Source organism: Bactrocera oleae, chromosome 6 (genome assembly GCF_042242935.1).
Source record: "Bactrocera oleae isolate idBacOlea1 chromosome 6, idBacOlea1, whole genome shotgun sequence".
NCBI classification, from domain to species: Eukaryota; Metazoa; Arthropoda; class Insecta; order Diptera; family Tephritidae; genus Bactrocera; species Bactrocera oleae.
Window position 1 is genome coordinate 42,038,337 of NC_091540.1, and position 22,015 is coordinate 42,060,351.

A 22,015-nucleotide genomic window follows, 5' to 3' on the forward strand; every position below is an offset into this window, starting at 1 on the left:
AGAATATAAAAGATATCAAGCAATTATTTATTTATTTTAATTAAAAATAAGAAAAAACTTTAACTTCGGTTTCACCGGATCTATAATACCCTTCACAGGTGCATTTCTTACGGCATAAAAGGGTATAAAAATATATTTATTTTTATTTTAAACCGCCAGTTAGTATGGCAGATATATGCTATAGTGGTCCGATCTGAACAATATACTCGTAGATTACAGCGTTGCCTTGGAAACTAATCCAATCCAAAATTCGAAAAAATATTTTGTCAAATAAAAATGATTTCCCTACAAGGGATTGATTTTGATCGACCGGTTTGTATGGTAGCTTTAAACCATACTATAGTGGTCCGATATCGGCAGATCAAATGAGTATCTTCTTGAAGAAAAAAGGACGTATGTAAAATTTCAGATGGATATCTCAGACAAACAGACGAAAATGGCTAACTCGGCTCAACTCGTCACGCTGATAATTTATATAGTTATTTTATAGCGTCTTCAATATTTCCTACTGGGTGCTACGAACTTCGATATAATAAGACCGTTTTATTACACTTCTTTTTTTGAAGTTGTTGTTGCATTGTTCATCGATCTACTGTGCACTATGCTATAGCAGGTAAGCTTAGTTTAGGTATGAGTATATCATTACTATTGAAGATTATTTCATTAGCTTTATATCTTAACTGTTAGTAGCTGCTAACTATCATGAATAACAAAATTGACGGCTAGTCGCACAAAGATCGAAATAGCGAAAAAGCTTTACTAAAACTAACAGAAACTAGCAAGAAAATATCTAAATGTGGATTCTTACAATCACTTCATATCAACACTTGAAAATCAATCAAAAGAATTTTTATTTTTACAATTCAAAATAAACAAAATCAAAGCAAATGCGTCAAATATCGCTTGATCACATGTGCTTTAACAGCTGTTTCTGCATATGGAAGTAGATATTTTCTCCTCAGCCTTTTACGCTCTCAACTTGTCCCCTCTTTTGTTAGTTTTTTGGGTTAAGAAACGCTTTGCCAGCAAAAACTTTGTTAGCTAGCAATAGTTAGCAGTTAAAATACAAACCTATTATGACTATTTTGCTTTTTAACTGAAACTTTTTCATTCAAAGGATTCTCGAGTTAAGATTTGCCCCATTTAAGTACAAATTATTCTCAGTATAGCTCACTTATTAGTAGATACAATAAATTCAGTATATAGATGTGTCAGTTGCCGCCAGATTTTTTTTAAGCCGGAAAATATATCAAGCATTAGGGGTGTCTTAAAGCTCTCTTAGTCTTATATATAAAATTAATTAATATTAGATAAAATATAACTTTGTCAATGCATATATTTCTACCTAAATGTTGGTTTAGTTATAAATTGTTTCCTCAATCCAATCAAAATATTCAGAAATACGTGTATAAATGCCCGGGGTACCTGTGCCACAGCCAATACCAAACGACGTAATACCCACAATATAAGCCATACGACTGTAACCGTCGATTTTTTCACACACAATCAAAGGACCACCAGAATCGCCCTGGAAAATGAGTTTTTGTAAATATAATTAACGGAAAATGGTGGCATGTGATATATTATATACCATATATTAGAAAGAGTTGATTTTTATATTACCTGACAAGTATCACGCAGCTTTTCATAATCTTTTGCGCATAATTGTGTAGAGACTACACCCGAGCTGAGCACTTCATCATCTTGTTCATAATGTTGATTACACTCCTCATTGGATATGGTCGATAAACTAGTTTTCATTAAGAGTGGTGATGAGGTACCAGCTGGAAGATGCAAAAATATAAAATTGAATAAAAACTTGGCCACTTTATCCGTTCCTTACCAAACTGCGTATTGCCATAGCCTATAGCAGTGACTTCCTGCTCAGCCAGTGGCTTATACCATACACATGCTCTAGCAACAATCGATGTGTAGCTACTGCAATTCAGTAATCTCTGTAGTCAATATTCTTCAAAATATCTATAAATGCACTCACAGAAATACTTTCACTATACGAACAATTGCTATGTCATTATATAGACCAGGATATATGTAGTTGGGATGTTCAATAATCTGGTCGATATCATAATCAATCGCTGTGGTGCTATTAAGGTCGAAACCACCTGGACGCACCACAACTGGCAGATCACTGAGAAGTAATTAGAAAAGGAAGTTAAAAGAAAATTGAAAAAATAAAATTTCTACAGTCTACCTAGAGTGATAGAAACAGTGGGCCGCTGTTAGCAAGTGTCTCCTGCCGATCAAAGTTGCACCACACCTATAAGCTATGCTCTCTGTACCATCCTCTTTGGTGATACGCCAACCCAAGGCAGCCTCTCATTTAAGGAAACAAAATTTTGATAAAATATTTACAAATGAATGTTTTAAAATCGAGCTTACCATAAATGGAAACTCATTTGGTTTAGCCACTACACCAAATGTAACCAATCCATACGGTAAATGAGCGTCTATGCATGCTGTTGGTTTGATTATTAAATTACTATTTCAATTCATAGAAATTTCAAACATATATTAACTCTGTAATTCAATAAAATAATTTAAAGGAATCAAGTACTCTTATAGACCAAATATTTTTAAAATTTCCGTGAATTTTTAGTCAACTTAGTTTGATTTATTAAATTTTTTAATAATGTGGCAAACATCTAAGAAATAATTTTTCGAAATTCCGCAAATCAATATTAATATATTTCGATAGTTATTTGTATTATTTATAAAATATATACCACCCGATCAAATTTGACCCGAACTGACACATGTTAATAGAAACCTTCTACTACTACTTCTCTCTAAATCTACTTCTCATCACCAGTAATTCTGTGATTGATGGTCACCAACTTGTCACTTTTGCGATCTCTCGTCGACGTCGTTTTTGCAAAAGATTCAGGTCTTTTGGTTTGAGTGCAGCAATGACACGCTTTATACCCAAAACATTAACCAATATGTGTAGAGTCGATCCATTAGAGAAGTTGAGACCCTCTGCTATTTCTCTGTTGGCAGCATGATAATTTTCAAGAACTATTTCTTTTACACTTTCGCGAGTTTTTCGTTATTAAGAGAGGTGAAGGGACAACTCGCTGAGACAAATTTTCGATGACTTTACGACATTCATTGAATGCTTTGCGTCACTCAAATATTTGTGTTTGTGATAAAGTAGACTGCCGATAACACTTCTGCAACATTTCAAAGAATTCCGTAGCCGTGATTCCATTGAAAACACACAATTCAATTTGATTGTAAATTTTTTTCACGGTAAAAATTGCCTGACAAATTTTTCGCGTCGTAAACTAACAGCGGTGGATATCAAACTTCACACGAAGATTAAAAAAGTTCGTGGAAGCAGTTTATATGTACAAGTCCGGGTCGTATTTGATCAGATGGTATTAAATAAATTAAAAAATATGATATGCAAAACATACATATATACATACATTGATATAGTAAGCGATATTTTTGGGGTCGAGTATTGATTGTGCAACAAATCAGCGTCACGTTATTATCAACACAATTACCCTCACAATTGTTTTTCTGACTATCAGTAAGGGTTTGAAATCCCTCAGGTGTGTAATAATATCCTTTAAAGTTTTTCGGTGAACAACTGTTAATAAAAGTATTAAAAAATTAGAAAAGTCTTTTAATAAATGCGCTAGTTACCTTATATTATTAAACTTATATAATATTTATAATTTTTTTTATATACATACTTGTATATATAAAAATGAAAAGTAATCCATTTACCCAATATCAACCAATAATTGATGCCAAAAATGATAGGTTTTGAATAATTGCCCAAGCGCAGCATCTTCTCCAACTTCTACAACTGACTGACTGCGAGTGAAAACAAAACTTGAATGTGAGAATTCAATGCTGCTGGCAAACATTAAGCTACTAATCGAAAACAATTGCTGTTAAAAAATGTACAGATAAAAACAAGTGAGTAACGCCTTTAAGCTTCGAAAACGCTTGAGAACAGTTTGCTAACAGGTTTCATACGAAAGAAATGCATTCATAATTATCTTAATTATTATTATTTTTTTATTGAAATTTTTGTGTGTTGTTTTTCTCAAGAAGTATTTGTTTCTCTATACACTGTGTGAAAATTTGTTGTTCGTTTCGAAGGTATACGAGTAAAGATTTCAGGCTGTTGATGTAAATATGTAAAGGTAATGGAAAACGCGGGAGAAGCCTTTTAAATGAAAAATATCTAATTTTATTTATGAAATGATTTCTACTTGAAGAACCAGTAGTTTTTACATATTTGAAACCAGGATATTTAAAATTTATGAATATAATTTCGTTTCTTTTCATCTTATATGCCACGTTTACAAGGCACCGTATAAAAAGTTTGATTATAGCACATTCGAATTCAAAAATCTTCTCCTATTTGCCGGTATAATCGCGGCAACTACTATTTACTACTTTTCATAAAATCACATTATTTAAACTCCATTTTTATGTCTGTGGAGAATACTCAAGATTATTAATATATTTTGTTATAGTTCAAACTTTTATGAATCGAAACTAGTACTTAAAATCATTATCCTGTTCAAACATCCTATTCCAAATAATTAATCCAATACGGCATTTTTGCACAATTGTCTGAAATTTTAAGTTTATTTGGACGATTATAATAAAAAAATGTATTTAAAAAAATCTTATTTTTTTGTAGATTTTTTTTTAAATTATGAAAAATAAAACAACTATACAACTATGCTTGTAGTTATTTCTACGTCTGTCGATTTGGTCTTTAAATGGTAGTTGGTATCGACGATGTTTTTTGAAAAAAATTGCAATTAAGAACTAATTTCATTTGCGTTTAGAAAGGAACTAATGAATTCTCTAGAATATGCTGAACATTTTATTTTTAGACTATGAATGATATGAAGTATTCAAATCATGGCCAATGCTAAATAACCAAGCCACAACAATATTCATTCCAGAAACATTAATAACCTCCGTTTGTGTTGCCAATGTAGTCTATTTTGAAAAACGTTTCCATATGATCCATAAAACCAAATTTATTGCCAAAATTTCTGTAGCTTGTGCTCATACTTGTATATAGGTATTACAATATATTTTCAATGAAATGTAAGTAGAAAAATTATGATATACAAAATTGGGAAAGTGATTTCAATCCATTTCCCTCTTAAGGTTATTTTTTAACTCCGTTTTAGCTGCTTGAAATTTCTTTATTTTATAATTCCTTTTTCACATTGGCACAGATCGATAGGTAACATTTTCAATCCAATCAATATATTCAGAAATACGCGTATAAACACCAGGCATGCCGGTGCCACAGCCGATGCCAAAGGAAGTGATGCCAACAACATAAGACATGGGATTAAGATCTGTCTGTTTGCTAAATTTAATAATTGGTCCACCTGATTCACCCTGTTGCAGTAATGAAAATTAAATAAATTTAATTTCAAATAAAGAATAATAGCTTGTAATCCCACCTGACATGTGTCACGCAATTTCTCATGATCCTTCGCGCATATCTGCGTCGATAGAATGCCATCACTCAGCACACCGCTGTCTGGCTCATAGTGTAATTGGCACTCGCTGTTCTCAATTGTTAATAAATTCGTTTTCATCAATAAGGGGGAGGATACGCCAGCTGCTTACGGTTAATATACAGGGTGAAGGGTTCCACTAATAGAAATTTTTAATACCCACCAAATTTAGTGTTCCCGTAGCCCATGGCTGTAACATTATGCGCGGAGCCCGGATCACCCCAAAGACATGCCGGCTCATCATGAAACGGGTTTCCACTTTTTGGTCATAAAAATATTAAATTTGTATCTATTCAATAAATTATTTTAAAAAAGCATCCTCTAACTTAAATAGTGTCCTTAGGCGTATAATTGCAATGTCATTGTATACATTTGGATAATCATAATTGGGATGCTCTATAACTTCTTCGATTTCCAAGTCCCAAGCCTCAGTATCATTCAAAGCGAAGCCACCGGGACGTACTACCACAGGTAGATCACTAATATTTAATAGTAAATAAAAAGCTCGTTTTTCTTTCATATAATAATAAATAATTTTCGTACCTCGAATGATAGAGACAATGCGCAGCAGTGATTACATAACCGCGATCGTATAAAGTGCCCCCACATTTGTAAACTATAGTCGTGTTTCCAGTAGTTTCGTTCTTAACGCGCCAACCCAAAGCAGCCTGGAAAAAAAAAATTTTGTAAAACTTTAAATATATGCTCTAAATAATATCATCTCGCATGATCACCACTTTATTACTCCTTCCGCACATACTAGTCTCATACCTACCATAAAAGGAAATTCGTTGTCTTTGACTAGTACGCCATGTATGATGAAACGTCGTAGTAAATGATTGTATGTGCATACTGAAAGATATAAAAAAGAATCAACAGTTCCTTGATATTATCATTTCTCTCTTTTTAATGTAGTGCATAAATCTCATCTTCCACATAGCGTCCGCTGTAGTTGAGTGGCGTTAGGCAATATTGTTCCTGATAGCAAGCATCAGCTGATTGGTAGTAAAAAACTCAAGAAAGAGCAGCGTTCGGTTATAATTATGTAAGTAATGCAAAATGAATATGTATTACTACTTATCGCAAGCACTATCAATGTAGTGGCGTAGAAAAGTTGATATTTACTAATACTTCCCGGCCACATAATTTTATTTGTAGTATTTCAGCGTCAGTTTGACCGGTTCGTGCGAAAGTTATTGCTTGAATGCAAGTTTCTGAGGTTATATACTTTGACTTAGAACACATCTGAGTCAGGAACAGTGGGCTGTTAGGCAGTTATTGATAGATAAAAAGTTTGCAACTCTTTATATTGCAATTGCGATTCATAGTCTTCTTAGTGTTGGCATTGGAAAATGTGTATATTTCAATTCATTGGGGTGTATTCGTTAGATTTCGTAAACTTCACTAAATTAATTTAGACGTTTCGGACTCAAAAGATAGTAATCTATTTTTTGACATATACAATTCCAAACCAAGTTTTGTCTCTCTAATTAATTTTAATTGGATGGACGGAAGCCATTATTTGATTTGTGGGGATTCAATTAGCGTAGACCCATTAACATGATATTGAGCCAAAATGTTTAAAATACTTGGAAAATTTAGAAGTGGTTAGGTCTGATGAAATATCCCTCAATTCTGGCACACTGTATAGAATGTAATCTTGCTTCGATTCTACGCAACAGTGTGATCTAAGTAAAGGGTAAAATCATAAAAAAAAGTTCTTTCGAATGACGATATATTTCGTCTTGATCTCGTCAGAAAATGCGAAACCTCGGAGATCTTTTTACATCAGTAAATTTATTGAAAATATTCAACAGCCAGCGGATATAACTAGCTTCTACGATGACAACTTGAACAGATGCTCGGCCGAACTTTTGATTAAGATACATTTAGTTTACTGTATGAACAAATTCCACATCCAATTTATAGTTATGTATGTAAATACATTCTACAGTTTTTCAAAGCTTTATGATATGTAATTGTGAATATTGTGAGAATATTGCGATACCGGTTTTGATTTTAAAGCACGTATATAAATACAAGTATATTAAGCTTATTCAAGCTTTAGTCATTTTCTTTGAAAATCAAATTTTGTTAAGAGTTGTTTTTATTAATTATTAATTTTATTAATTCATATCGTAATTTTTTGTACTTCCATATACATACAGTTACTGACAATAAAATAGAAACACAATTTTCTTCACAAATATTGGAAAAAAAGTGTTACCACAGTTCTTAGGAGAAAACAATTATTTTTTTAAGTAATAAAACTTATTTTAAACATTTCAAAAGCAAATATAACTTAAAATAAATTTAATTATAATCAGCAGATAACATTTGAAGGAACTGTCAGGAACTTCAATTGACAATAAAATAGAATCATAGAACCAAAACTCGTAAACTATTATAACTAAAAATGCATATAAGTTGCAAATAAGTATTTTTGTTGCAAAACCTTTATTTGCGAGTATGGCAGTGCACCTTTCCGGCATAGATTTCACTAGAGCTTTACAGACTGAATTCGGTATTGAATACCAAACCTCGTGGACTTTTTCCTATAGGTCCTCCCTACTTCGTGGTTCAATAAGTCCCAACTTTGACTTTACTATCTCCCATGCATCACGTACCACGAAAAACATCCCCTTATCATGATATTATCACCTCCATGCTTGAAAGTTTTGTGGTGTACCGAGGATTCATTTCAGCATTCTTTAAACATCGAACCCAAGCATTTCCATCGCAACCTACCATATTTATTTAGATTAATCCACCCAAGGAATTTATTCCACTTTTTTGTATTGTCTTCACCGATCCAATTAATGGAAGCAAAAGAAATCCGATTGTTTTGCTGTCTTTTTTGTCAATATTGGAACTTTCCCGTACAAACTTCCGAAGAGATTGTTTTCTACAAGCCGACGTGCAACAGTTCGCGAAGAAATTTCTACATGCAATTCTCTTTGAATAGTTACAGATTATATACTTACGATCCACTAAATAACGCCTATAACTGATACATTTATTCCATGCTTCTATTTTTTTGGCACGGCAACAAAAGCACATTGAGTATAAGGATAATAGAAAAATATAACAGTAAATGTAACACCATCATGGTTTTTTAAAAGATAAATATTGTAGAAATCGACTACGACAAATAATAAAGCTCGTTGAATATTTCGGAAATATCTACAGGTTGCTGAAAATTGAGCACTGCTCACCAAGAAATAGCACCAAATTTTTTTTCTCAAGTTGGTACATTTCTCGTGAGAACACATGCAAAGTTACAAGTCATTTGAATTTTGGGCGTTTTTTCGTCGTATTAGGCTTGGAGCCGATCGATCCACGCGAAGGACAACCAAAAACCGCAACCACACCAGAAATCATTGAGCAAGTGCTAGACGAACGAGTACTTCATATTTTACATGAAGAATTACATATGAAAAAGCTGTTAAGAAAATTAGTGCCGCACACGTTAACAATTCAACAAAAACTGGATCGAAAACAAGCATAATTTTGAGAGTTTTGAGCAGAATAAAACCGATTTCTGGCGTCGTTTTATAACTACGGATAAGACTTGGACCTACCACCATTATCCTTAATTGAAAGAAGAACGTTTACAGTGGACTGAAGCTGGCTGTTCAGCTTTAAAGCAGGTGAAGTCACAACGATCAGCAAAGAAGGCTATGGCATCAGTTTTTTGGGACGCTAAAGGAATTTTGTTGATTGATTATTGGTAGAAAAGGAAAAAAATCAATTCTGAATATTATTGCAGCCTTTTGGATCAGCTGGATAAAACCACCATATTCACCAGATTTGGCTCCTACCGACTACTATCTCTTTAGAAACCCGAAGCAATTCCTTCATGGAAAGCGTGTTTCGTCGAATTAAGAAGCTATTACAGTCATAGGCGGATGAAAATAGATGAATTGAACAACATTTTCCTTCATCAAGTTCAAGCGAATTGCTCGAAGTCAGTTCCATTTCGGAGCTTGTTAAGTTTTAGGAGTTGCATGACTTCATCGGCATTTTCCGCCACACTTTTCTCATACAAAATATCAACAAGCCCATTTTCCTTGACAACATCATTATTTACTGAAGTTATTGCAGCTTGACAGCGCACAGCAACACTGCTCCACTGACCGAGTGCCATTATACGAGGCGCATCAATTGCACATACACACTTAGACGAGTCCATACTTAGACTTATTTGAAGGTGTAAAACGCCTATTTCACTGTAAGCGTGCTTCTGCGCATGTGTGTGTGTCCTTGTTGCAAACAATTGTCGCTGATGTTGCATATTAATCGCTTGTGTGCTACATAGCTCTCGGCGATTTTTCACTTTTCTCAATTACACGACGCCAAAGTCAAATGCAAATGCAGCGAAAGTGTTTGTTGTCCGCGATCGCGTTGCGGTCACTATTTCAGTGTGGGTACGATTTTTTTATTTCTTCACCTATATTTTTATTTTAACTTATTTTTTTCTGTTTTTCTAATGAAAATACGAAAATCGTCGCTTGTTATTGAGGAACACACTTTGGCATATTTATGTATGTGTATGTATGTGTGTGTGGTGAATACTTTAGTTATGAAGTGATTGGCCTGACAATTTTCTTCGACACTTTCGATCTCCATTATTTATCACTACTTTTTGGTGTTTGTTGTGTGTTTTTTCCAAGTATTTTGCCCACATAAAGATACTATAACAAATCTGAGTTATAGTAACTTTCGCAATTCATCGCTCACATTCCTCACTTTTACTGCATTCAAGAGATAACTAACTGCCAGTTGCTGTCCGATGTAAGTTTATGTGTATGTAACTATGTATAAATGGTACATATGTAAAAGTTAATTTTGGATGTACATCTATCCAAAAAGTGAGTAAGGAAGACCTTAATTCGCATGCAATTGAATATGATATACTCCAGGAAGTGGTAGGATTATGAAGAGTTTCCAATTTATTCAGTTGATTTAATATTATATACATTCACACATTGTCCCAGATATTACAGCATCATGCACATAATCTGAGATCATGAAATCCATGCATTTGGTCCGGACTGATAAAAAAACAACAACATTTTCACATATTTTAATACAATTCTCTATTATCGGCTTCAAAATACTCAAGTGGGAGGGTCTTCACCCCCTTCAATGCTTCAACGGATTGATAGCGCGTTGCCTGAAGCGTATTTTTTAGTTTCAAAAACAAAAAAAGGTAATCAAAGGAATAGCATCACTTTAATTTTTGACCGACTTTGACCTGGTTTTTTCGGGTTCGGCTCATTTTTGGAGCGCCATTCCATAGAGTGTTGAACAGTATCGACGTCATGTTCATGAACCCAGCGCTCGTCACCAGTAATGATGTACGGTCCTCACTGGATTGGGACTGTTTAATCTAAATGAAGAATCTTTAAATTCTTACCATTGGCGGGGGAATAATAAAGATCTTTTAATTTTATTATATTATATATTGGCTTATCCTTATATCCTATTTAGAAATCTTACTTATCTAATTAAATATATATGTATGTGTGTATGTTTTATTTGACGCGGTATCTTCACGAAATTAGATCGAAATAAATTTCTTGTAAGAAACCTTTGTATTTGTGAAAGGTATTAAAGGTTCAGTGCAACCGAATTTAACGGTTTTTCTTGTTAATTTTGCCACTCAATACATGTCTGTGTGTGTTCCAATGCTATCTATTTTATGTGATAAGTGATATGGGTTTCTTTTCAAATTTATTTCTGTATTTATAAACTTGCTAATTTTATTTGAAACTACTTAGCTTCTGAGCACTAAGTACCATCTACTTAGAAATGCAAATACATTGAAAAAAAATCATTCTAGTATGATCCCTCTTACTGACCCATTTAAAGCTAGAAACACAAAAGAAATAACAGCAACATATCAGCATTAAGCAATTTAGCAATCATTAATGTCGCATAGCCATAAAAAATATTATGTGATTACTATAATAAGGAGATTAACATAAATTCACGAATCTATAAGACACAATTAAAATATATGACGATTGTGCTGGATCACACAAAGCTTGTTATATATACATATGTATAACCAACAACCACAAGACCTAAAGTTGTATTACACCCAGTCGGAAAAATATATATTCGTGTACCAAAATCCAGATAATTCCGGAATTGGAAAGCTTAAAGTAGTTGCGTAAGAGAAACAAATTTGTGCAGTTTAATTCATTGAAGGAGAGTGTTGGAAGAGAATGTGGATACGTTTTTAAAGTGGTATAAACAATTTACAAGTATATTCTTTGCTTACTTGATTATGCGAGCTGCTTATCCGATTTTTCAGTCTCTAAGTATTGGTGGAATGATGTCATCTATTGTATCTATTAAAAATATGGTTTATTATTGGGTGTATGCATTAATTCGTGTTCACGCTCAAACAATTTATATCTACTGAAAACGACGCGAAATGGCAGTACCTTTGAAATGAATATAGCCACAGATGAATACGACGCGAAATAATACTAGTAGAGCCCTCTCTTAGAAAACCGCACGAATTAATGCATACACCCAATATATCATCTATTGTTATGATATATATGTACGAAAGTTTTTAATTGTTCAATAATTTTCAACAATGAGCTTAATTTGCGATCTATTAAAGCCAAATATTGAACACTTCTGTGTTTTATTAGAAATAAAATGTATACCTCTAAAAACCACCCTATATTTCTTGAACCCGAAGTTGCTGTTTAAAATAACGATTTGTTGCACAAGGTGTTAATACTCCAGCGTAACCATTTTAATTTGGGTGGCACTTTTTCTGGGCAGAAATAGTCCAATTTACCGTATGTACATAGATATGTCAATGTGTTTGTATGTAAATCGGTAATGCTGATAAGCGAACTACAATTGCCAGTACAAGCCAACAAAATGTGTATAACTCTGTTCGCGTGCAACTCCGTGGCACCTTGACTATAGCGTGGTGTTGGTGGCGTCTGTCGCCGTTGAAAGATTTAAGACAGCACCTTACTTGTGGGCAACGCCAAAACGTTGTACTCTCCATTGTGGCACATAATTGGAGTTTCACTTTTCACCTGCGAACGCCACGCACTGCTTCGCGGATGTGGCAACCATCACATGATTGTGAATGCAACGGTGTATGCTGCATGCTTTAGCAAAGTTTGCTGCGAAATTACCGAAACATTAATTATCGTTAATAAATGTTTAAACTTATTTATTGGCACTAAATCATTGTTTAACGTGTCTTAAACATGCACTCCACTAAACTTTGCCACTTCCAAGCCACTTCCAGGCGAACAACTGCATTTGAACTGTGCTGCCATGTAACTGCCACCTCAGCAGTATACTCCAACCTTGTTTGTGGGCGAGTATGTTTGTAATGAATGCGTCGGTGGCTTTGCTTGCCTTTTGGCGATAACCGTTTTGTCTGCGCAACAGGTTTCTTCCAATTTATCTGCGATTATTAAATGCGTTTAGTAGTTGGCGTTGTTGTTGTTGTTGTTATTGCTGTCGCTTCTTCCTCTTTCAACATTAATTTCAGTTTTAAATGCTTATCGACATGCGCTATGCATTTTTGTTGGTAAAAGTGTGTGCAAAAATCGATTGGATTCGGGTTAATGTGGAAACGATTGTAAAATAGCGTCAGCTACTTGTTGCACAGACAGCTGCGTTGAGGCAGTGATTTTAGAAATTACATTCTTTAAAACATAAAGAAAATTATTTCTCAGAATACTTGAGAAGTGTTCCCAAATCGATAATTGAGGCCCCTGTATTTATGTTGTTGAGATGCCAGCAATTTCAGAAGATGAATGGTATTCTTCAAATGTCCAAAACAAAGGACTTCTTACTTGACGACAACTTTTGAACGAAATAAATTTTACGCATCACTTATCTGTAAGCTGGTACAATTTTAATGCAAGATACGAGATCTCCAAAACTATACTATGTAACTTTACTTTGGGTAACTAATAATTTGTCTATTGCGTCTGTTATTGCGATTGAAGTGATTCTCTGAGCATGTGCCTTTCTTCCTTCATATTATAGAGAAGGGGTTTTCAGGTTCATTTTCGATTAATTGAGACTGCTCAGGCAAAACTTAATTTCATTATGCACTGTTAGATTCATAGAACACTTATTCCGTAGTTTTCCAGGACTATATGCACTAATACACGAAGTTTCCTTGTAAATTACCACTGAGTGCTATTTGGACTGAGTACGTCAGTCATATAGAAGTGTTTGGAAGAAGTGTCATGCGATGGCAATGGTAATATATTGTAAGTTCTCATTATGGTCAGTATAATGTTAGGTGCAGAAACTGAGATGTTAGAGAGAAAGATTCTTCAAGAAATTATACATTGGAATAGGGTGCTATATAAACCTTACGGCAAACCTTATGATAAAAAGCTCATGGAACTAAAATCCTGCCGTTATGTTGGTTATAGCATCTAATTCGTATGTATGACTCAGGTTTGGAAAAGTCAAGTGGACGAATGGAAGCTAAGATTTGTGTGACTACTGCTTTTTAAGTTTCCATGAAGGAAATTGTTTTTTTACACTTGGTCCCTTGGAAGAAGAGTTCTATTGTTGTAGGAAAAATAATCTTATTTATATAGATGTTCATGTCTCCATAAACAAATTGTCCATCTTTCGCTAGAAATTCGCACCACATTTCCATATGTTGTTGGAGGGTACCAAAGCTGAAACAGGGTACCAAAGCTGAAGAAAATGAAGTTGCAGTCATATGCTGCCGGTTAGAGTTGCTGCCTTCAACCAACTTCCTTGTTAAAATCTCGTTAAACGGGTATGTTGGTAGATTGTAGGCAATTGTTGCTTTCGTTTGAAATGATAATGAAAGAAGTGAAATGGAGCCATGTGAACAGGAGGTAGAGGGGAACCTATGTAATAACAGTATCAGAATATGGTAAAATATTGTCGCGAAACAGAGGGATCAAGTTATCTATGTGGGGAACTTTTAGAACGAAAATTCACTTTAGGAGATCGATATATGTATACCTAAGATACAGCAGTTAAATAGTTAGAGAAGAATTTAAGTGTTCTCTGGTTTACTGAACATTATTGAGTATCTTGAAGTAGTTTCACGTTAAAGGGATGTTAGAAACCTCTTATTGGTGAAATCCGCTCATACAAGGAAAGGTGGAATTGAAGTTCTTCTCGGTCGCTTCTGCAAGAACTGGTGCAACCAAAATAAGAAGAAACCGCTCACAAAGAGAAAATGACAAATTCAGCCGTCATCGGCCCAATTGAGACGATAAAGATTACGAAGTCTTAAATCAGTATTGTTTTAGTTTGAAGAATTCGGACGGACAGACAGACAGACAAATGCGCGTGGACGCTTAGCAGTGAGTGAAGTCAATATGGTTTGTGGAGTAATAGCAACGGGTCTCAGGTACATTGCCATACTTTTAATTGATGCGTCCATTACCTAAGCTGTTGACCAAATAAACACACACATAAACAAATATATCACACAATTGATGTTTCCGCTGTTGCTGTTCGCTGTTGTCGCTTCTTGACTACGCTTTTATGTGTTTGTAGTGCCTTCATATTGTTATTGTTTTGTTGCATGCCAACCAAGCGGCGCGTTTTTGAGCGTTTATTGCCTTGTCAGTTACTACAAGCGTTATGCACAGTGTTCTCTGTTGTTGTTGTTGGGGTTGTTTTTGTCTTGGTTGCTAGCAACAGTCCAGCTGGTGCTTTCTTTCATCTGTCACTTTCTGATGTGCGAGCTACGAACTTTCATTCTCGTTTGTCGTCATGTCCACAAATTGCATTTTTTTCATTTGCTTATTGTTGTTGGCACGGTACTTTTGTGCAACCGATCGTCCGACCGTTGGTCCGTGCTCGTAACGCACTACAACTTTCGTTTTTATTTAAACAGATTCACTTGTCAGCGGTGGCGGCACTGACAGTTGGCGGCATTGCAATTGACATTGCCATAACAACAACAACAGTAAATACAACAACACCATTAATAGTAACAATACATAGTAGCAACAAGCCGTTAGTGAGCTTAGCCACCAGCCAACTTAACGTCCAGCCAACAGCCAACTAAACCAATCAAAACCAAACGGCAACAACAACGAACAGCAACAACCAATGGCAGCGAAAAAGAAGGCTATCAATGCCGCATATCTGTGACGGTGTAATAGCGGCCATAGAATTGCATTTTATTGCATGCGTTTTGTATTAAGATTTTACATTGTTTGGTGTCATCTCGCGTCTGCGGTTCGCTCGCAGCAGTTGCCACTTCATTGATATTCCAATGTAAACTTGACTCATTTATTCGTGCAAATACGAGGCACATTCGATAAACGCATATGCACTGAATATGTTAAAGCATACATTTTTTGATGTTTGGAGAAGAAGATATGTTGTATGAATGTAGAGATGTAAGCTCCATTTTAATTTTTTCTACAAGCAAATGAAGGATTGAAAAACCAAATTTTTATTCTTTACGCAAAAGATATTTTAAAAAGCTTCTTTTGCTTACCTTTCCACACTCAAACCTTCAGGACACAAAAACTATTTGTACGAATTATAAAATATGGTAAAAACTATTATATCCAAAATAAATTTTTATTAATTTATCGTGTTTGGTTATCCAAGTAGTTTAGTACCCTTAACCCCAATAAGACATAAAGCATGATGATGCTTGATTGAAAGCTTTGATCAATTTTTTTATGATGAAACTTCTACGGTGAAGTATTTTTTCTTGAGTTTCGCTCGCTCAAAAAACATATCTTCGACCGGAATTTCGAGGCTCAATGAAAATATCAACAGTTTATTGGTTAGTGATAATCAATCATCAGTGATATTATAATATTTACTGCAACACATAAAGAGAGTGAAATCTGGTCGAAGTTTCATAACATATTTGATAAAAACACTTACTGGAAATGCAATGTTGATCCATAGCATTACATAAAAAATATATTCGGCTTAAAATTGGTTTTGTAGTCAGATATAATTTTAGATCGTCGGATACTTTAATGAGAATTATGTATGAAGATGGTTGGTGTATATTGATCTGAAACATAGAGCCAGAAACTTCTGATCACCTGATTTTAGACGCGCAGCAGTCTGTAGATGCAGGTTGAAGGTTTCTGAATCTATATATCTGAATAGGGATCACATCGCCTCAATAATGTCCAGCAGGATCCTGGAATTTATCAGAGTGCTTCGCCTATTTGACAGAGGGGAGACCTCAATAGATCTTAGGTCACAGTGCTGGCTTAAATCTACTTCTATCTATGTATCTGGGGCTCAAATCAATTTTTGTTGACTATATTGTCACAAATTGTGTTTTAAATTCGAAAATTTAACACTCACTAGATTTTGGCTAATTGAGGTCGTCACTTATAGAAGATAGATTCTATATAAGTCATGTACTTATTGGGGCTCATGGCCTCTCGACTAGACAATAGGTGCATGGGTTTCGATCAGGAATTTTTGTCCAAGTAACATAAAGACGCAATTTCATCCATGGAATTTTCATTTTTCTTCTTGACATTTCTTAAGTTTGTTTAAAAAGTAGTTCACGTAAAAAAAGCTAATTTCATTTTTAAAACGTGCTTGTCCCAACTCAGCAATTGTGATGTGCGACTTGACTACTTCAACTAACGAACGAGTGCTGAATTTTATGATGTAATCTTTCATGTCAAAAGTATAATCGGAGGTTTGACAATGTCTGTTGAAATTTTCGTTGTCACACGCGGCTCACATGATCACTTTGTGGAAGAATTGCCACTTTTACAAATATAGTTGATATCGACGGCATCGTGTTTGCTGGCGCATTTCGTCGTATTTATCGAATGGGACTTGTATATGTTCGCTAAATTGCATATAACTGTATGTATGTAGGAGCACATCAGTCTATGAAATGTTTTCATCCAAGTTGACAGCCATTTTTTTTTTAAATAAATTTTCATATGTATTTGCCTTCTTCAACATCAACCTTTTGTATTTGTATTTGTATGTGTATTTTCATTTCATACTCTTTCATAAACGTAGCGGTTTGTTGTCGTTTGATTTTAAGTATTTTTGTGTATGTGTGGTTTTGTACGTACTATGATGTTGCCTGTTTATGTTTTCATTTTAATGACATTTCTTCTAGTCGTTGACAAATACTGGTTATCCGTCTGTCATGTCACTTCCATCTAATGCATTTGTCAATTACTTCATTACGCTTACAACCGCAACTGCTCCTCACCAAGTTAAGTTGTATGTGCCATAGTTTGGTGAAAAGTCGTTTTATATGCGGTGTGAATGTTGTTGTTGCACAAAAAGGTGTTGGATGCGTTGTCTTCACTCGAAGTCTGCATAATCAAACGGACTTATTTAAAAGCGATACTGCGTGTTTAAGGAATTCTCGCGATCAATTTGGAGATATTTTCCATATGCGTTTAGGTCTTTACAAAAACTTTTAAACAAGCGCGCCGGCTTACATATAATTATAAACATTTGTAAGCATTGGTTAATTGGAAAAAAGTGTCTTAAATAAATTAAGAGTGTATCAACAACTCACTTCAGTGGTAAAATTTATGTAGTGATTTCGAATAAGTTAAAAGTTTTATTCAAATAATCGAAAATAATCGATAACTTAAGGTTAATATAATCATGATTTGGGTGTACCTTGCTAAGTCCACCCTGTTTATGTTTCAAGATAACCTTCAGTTCATCGGCTTTGTAACCGAATTTATACGCCTTCAGATGTCCTTAGAACCTAAAACCCGTTATCTTTTAAGTCACACACGATCTTACATATCTTGAAGTATACCTACAATTTTCATTTCTTTCAATGAAGTTATTTAGTCGCCTTATTCTCACTTTGAACTGATTCAAAATGCGCAGGTGTGAGTCATTCTTAACTGAAGAAATATGGCATTTTTGTATATAGAACCGTTTTATGAAAAAAATACTCTACCAAACTCAGCCAAACACAATTGCAAACTCTGATTTCTTCTAACCGTCAGCTATGTTTTACCGTCTTTAATACTTCTTGCCGAACATTAACTACGCTACTCTCCCTCTCTCTTCTCTGATTTTTTCACATTCAAGTATTAGGTTTAATCAATTAGAATACACCAAAACAAGCGTCTGACGAACCTCAGAAGATGAAAACTCTATTTAGAGTGTTACTGGGTCTGAGTGTTTTCACACGAAGTTCGCAATTACTATTACTTAATATTTACCCTTTGACGATAATAAAATGTGGAACAAAATGAGTTAACATATTTGTCGAGTTACAGTATATGAAACCTAAAAACAATTCTCTCTTTAAGAGTCTAGTGTAGAAGAAAACGTATAACGTTCATATATTAAAAGTTTAAGAATATGTCTATAAGAGGATTTTTGAAAATTTAAATTATTTTCGGAGATATAGATATTTGCTGACCGGCCTCCAAACTGGTTCGGCAGAGTCTTATCGAACAAAAGACTTTACTCGAAACTTTAAAAGCGTTTTTCTCACACCAGACTTTTTCAATACGATACCCACGACTCGACTTCTACTGGACCGATTTACGTTTTTCTTTCAAACAGTCGCCATTTGTCAAAACTTTTTTTTTATTTTACATCATTGGCGATGGATAATCGGGTTTTTTCATGTGACAATTTTTTGAGACCTCCCACTTCATCAAATCTTCATCATCAAAATTGATAGTGACCGGATCGGATGTCTCCGACTCACTGCAGCAAATTTGAAAAATATTTTCACAAAATACATCACCTATTCGAAGATGGCTTTAAATTGATAGATAACTGGACGGAGAAGCTAATCAAGCATTTCAAAACTAAGGTGTGGGTCAACTATATAATATTATATAAATTACACCTTTATATATATGTACATATATGTATATCTCCCAATAAGAATCATGTGATTTTGGTCTATCGTGTTTGTTCAGTAAGGTTTGCCGTTTCATCATGTAAGAGCTGTCTGATAGAATGTCACCTTCTCGTCAAAGAAAAGCCCATAGTGAAGGAAATATCGCTGACGTTTAGTCCGATCCGAATGAGTTGGCTCAACGTCGTTCTGCGCAGTTGCGTCTTTCCCCGATGACATCATGATGAATTTTGCGATTGGACTTGGCTCTGGTGAGTCAAGTCTTCGAGGCAGAAAATGCCGTTACCATCAATAGTGAGCGTTATAACACGACGACGCGGACGGTCTCTGCCATATTTCCAACAAGACGGTGCACCCCTTCATAATTCACGACTAAACATGGACACAAGGGTGCAAAATTTGGCGACTCGTTAGTTTCAAAAAATGTCGCAGTTATATTTTTTATATTATTTTCTCTGGGGGATGGTTTACACCAATCAATCAGCAGCGCTCCTGGAGCTCAAAGGCAATATTCAGCGCACCATAGCCGAAATTTGGTATAAATGGCTGGAGATATTCAAATTTTGGAAATCATAAATGGGATAAAATTATCTGCATGGAAAAAAAATAGAACCCATTTTAATCTGTTTTTTACATCACGTCATTCTTGTTGGTAGGACCTTTACATGACATTACATTCGGTCCTGAAATTTTTTCCTAATACCTAAGAAAAATATTGAAAATTTTATCAAATGTACCAAGTGGTCTCGATATAAACTTTCGTTTGCCATTTTAGCTCATTTCAGCGTTTGATTCCACAAATTCCCATTTAAAGGCTTTAGGTAGCTCACAAGACACAGAAAGTAACAAAATCTTGCAAATCCATAGTTAACAAATGTGGCGCGAAATTTCCTTCCCACAATTAACGAACTTCTGAAAGGCTCTTCTCACATAACTCAAGTGCTCGCCTTGTTCGTCCACACCTTTCCACTCACCATCCAACAGTTATTAAATACGGAAGCGCCTCGGTTTTCGCCTTGCTCTCTTTTCTTTTTTTTTGGTTTTGGCCTACTTGCCTTTCCTTCATGGCAATCAAAGTGGCAGCGGCGATGGCGGCCAACCACAAATGGCAACATAAACTGTTCACCACTTTGGCGCAGTGTCTATATTTCGTGAAATGTTGTTGTTGTTGGTCACTTTTTAAATTTGAATTTCATGTCCCTTTTATCTACGCTTATCAGTTGCAGACAATACCAAAAAGGAATTATTAATTGATCGGGCAGAAATTTTCGGTGTTGCGAGTAACAGTAGTCGCTGCAGTAGCTGCTGCAACGCTACTACGACAATGTGTACAACAAATTTCGATTGCAACAGAGTCTAATGTCTGTAAGCGTCAAATGGCGAATTAATGTTGCGCGCTCAAATTATAGTTTTTCGAAGGCAGTGAGGCGGATGGGAGGTGTTGCAAAGGGCGACTGGTGGGTGGCTGGTGAGCTACGCACAGGAATATGTATATATACTTGTATTGCTGCGCTTGGGAACCGAATGCAGCACTGACAATGTGGTGCTGAAAACAATAGACGAGCGAATGTGGCACATTGCAGGCGGTGGCATGAACGGATTTGATATCAGCTTTGTTTTAAATTTGTATTAATTTTTTGGTTAAAAAAAGATATTTCTGTTTTTGTTGTTTTTACTGAAATTTTTGCTCCAAAGCGCACAACACGAATATGGCAGTGACATCAGCACCCACTACAAGTAGCACAACAACATCGAATCTTGCAACATACAGATGTGCAGCAGCAACGCAAAAGTCACCGTTAACATATGACAATTTGCACGCGGGCGTGTCTCTCTTCGTGTGTCAATTGCCGCTCGTATGCAAATGAAGATAAATCGCTTACGTTGAGATCTCTAGCACTTTGCACACCCCATAAGGAGCATTTTGTCCAAATATATGCCAAAAAAGACCGCTGAGCACTAGCTCTTATTGGTGTTGTTGTTGTTCACTTTACATTGTTGTTGTTGGTGTTATTGTTATTTTTATTGCTGTCACCGTGTGTTGGCAGCCCCGATGCCGCTGATTATTGCTAATTGGCACGTTGATTGCGACTTGAAAGCCGTCAGCGAAATTACAAACACACACAACAACAACGACAAGAAGCACAACCCTCTACATACATGTATATATATATATATATATATATATTGCATTAGATTTTGTATCTCTTATATATATGTATCTTTCTGTGAGTGTGTGTGCGTTTAGTGTCAATTGATCAAGTAATTTATAAATGTTGCAAGCAGCCGAAATGAGGAAGTCCTTCTGCATCCTGGGTGCTACCAATAAGCCAGCAATGCTTGCAACACAATCAGTGTGCCGTAATTCAAGTGTTAAAGCAATTGCAGCGTTAACGGCAACCACACGCACATACACTTTGCAATCATAAAAAAAATAACAACAACAACAGCAACACCTATTGGGCGCTTATTAATACAATGTGGGTAAAAGTAATTTGTTGGGGCGTTGACAACCGCTAGCTCTTGTGTTTGTTGCACGTTTTGTTGTTGTTGCGTGTATTTTATGGCAATGTTGCACGGTTTCTTGATTAGGTTTCGCCTATTGCCACTTTTATGGTCG

The 22,015-nt window shown here is 35.1% G+C and overlaps 2 protein-coding genes and 1 pseudogene across 3 annotated transcripts in view; all 3 read right to left on the bottom strand.

Moving 5' to 3' along the window:
* Positions 1 to 3,846, bottom strand: part of LOC118682016 (serine protease snake-like) — a 255,238-nt gene extending 251,392 nt beyond the window's left edge. For both annotated transcript variants that reach the window (XM_070111624.1, XM_070111622.1), the window contains exon 1: positions 3,757 to 3,846. In XM_070111624.1, coding sequence (XP_069967725.1) covers positions 3,757 to 3,820 — 64 coding nt within the window. In that variant the 5' untranslated portion in view covers positions 3,821 to 3,846. The remainder of the gene's footprint in view (positions 1 to 3,756) is intronic.
* Positions 1,151 to 3,612, bottom strand: LOC106616490 (serine protease snake; the record flags this gene model as incomplete). The annotated part of the gene is made up of 7 exons (XM_070111308.1): positions 1,151 to 1,528; positions 1,624 to 1,784; positions 1,844 to 1,938; positions 1,997 to 2,149; positions 2,213 to 2,334; positions 2,401 to 2,477; positions 3,450 to 3,612. Coding segments are annotated over 7 exons (942 nt in total), but the record flags the coding sequence as incomplete, so codon positions are not given.
* Positions 3,847 to 5,016: 1,170 nt separating the features above from the next.
* On the bottom strand, positions 5,017 to 6,989 carry LOC118681917 (trypsin-1-like; annotated as a pseudogene).
* Positions 6,990 to 22,015: the final 15,026 nt, after the last annotated feature.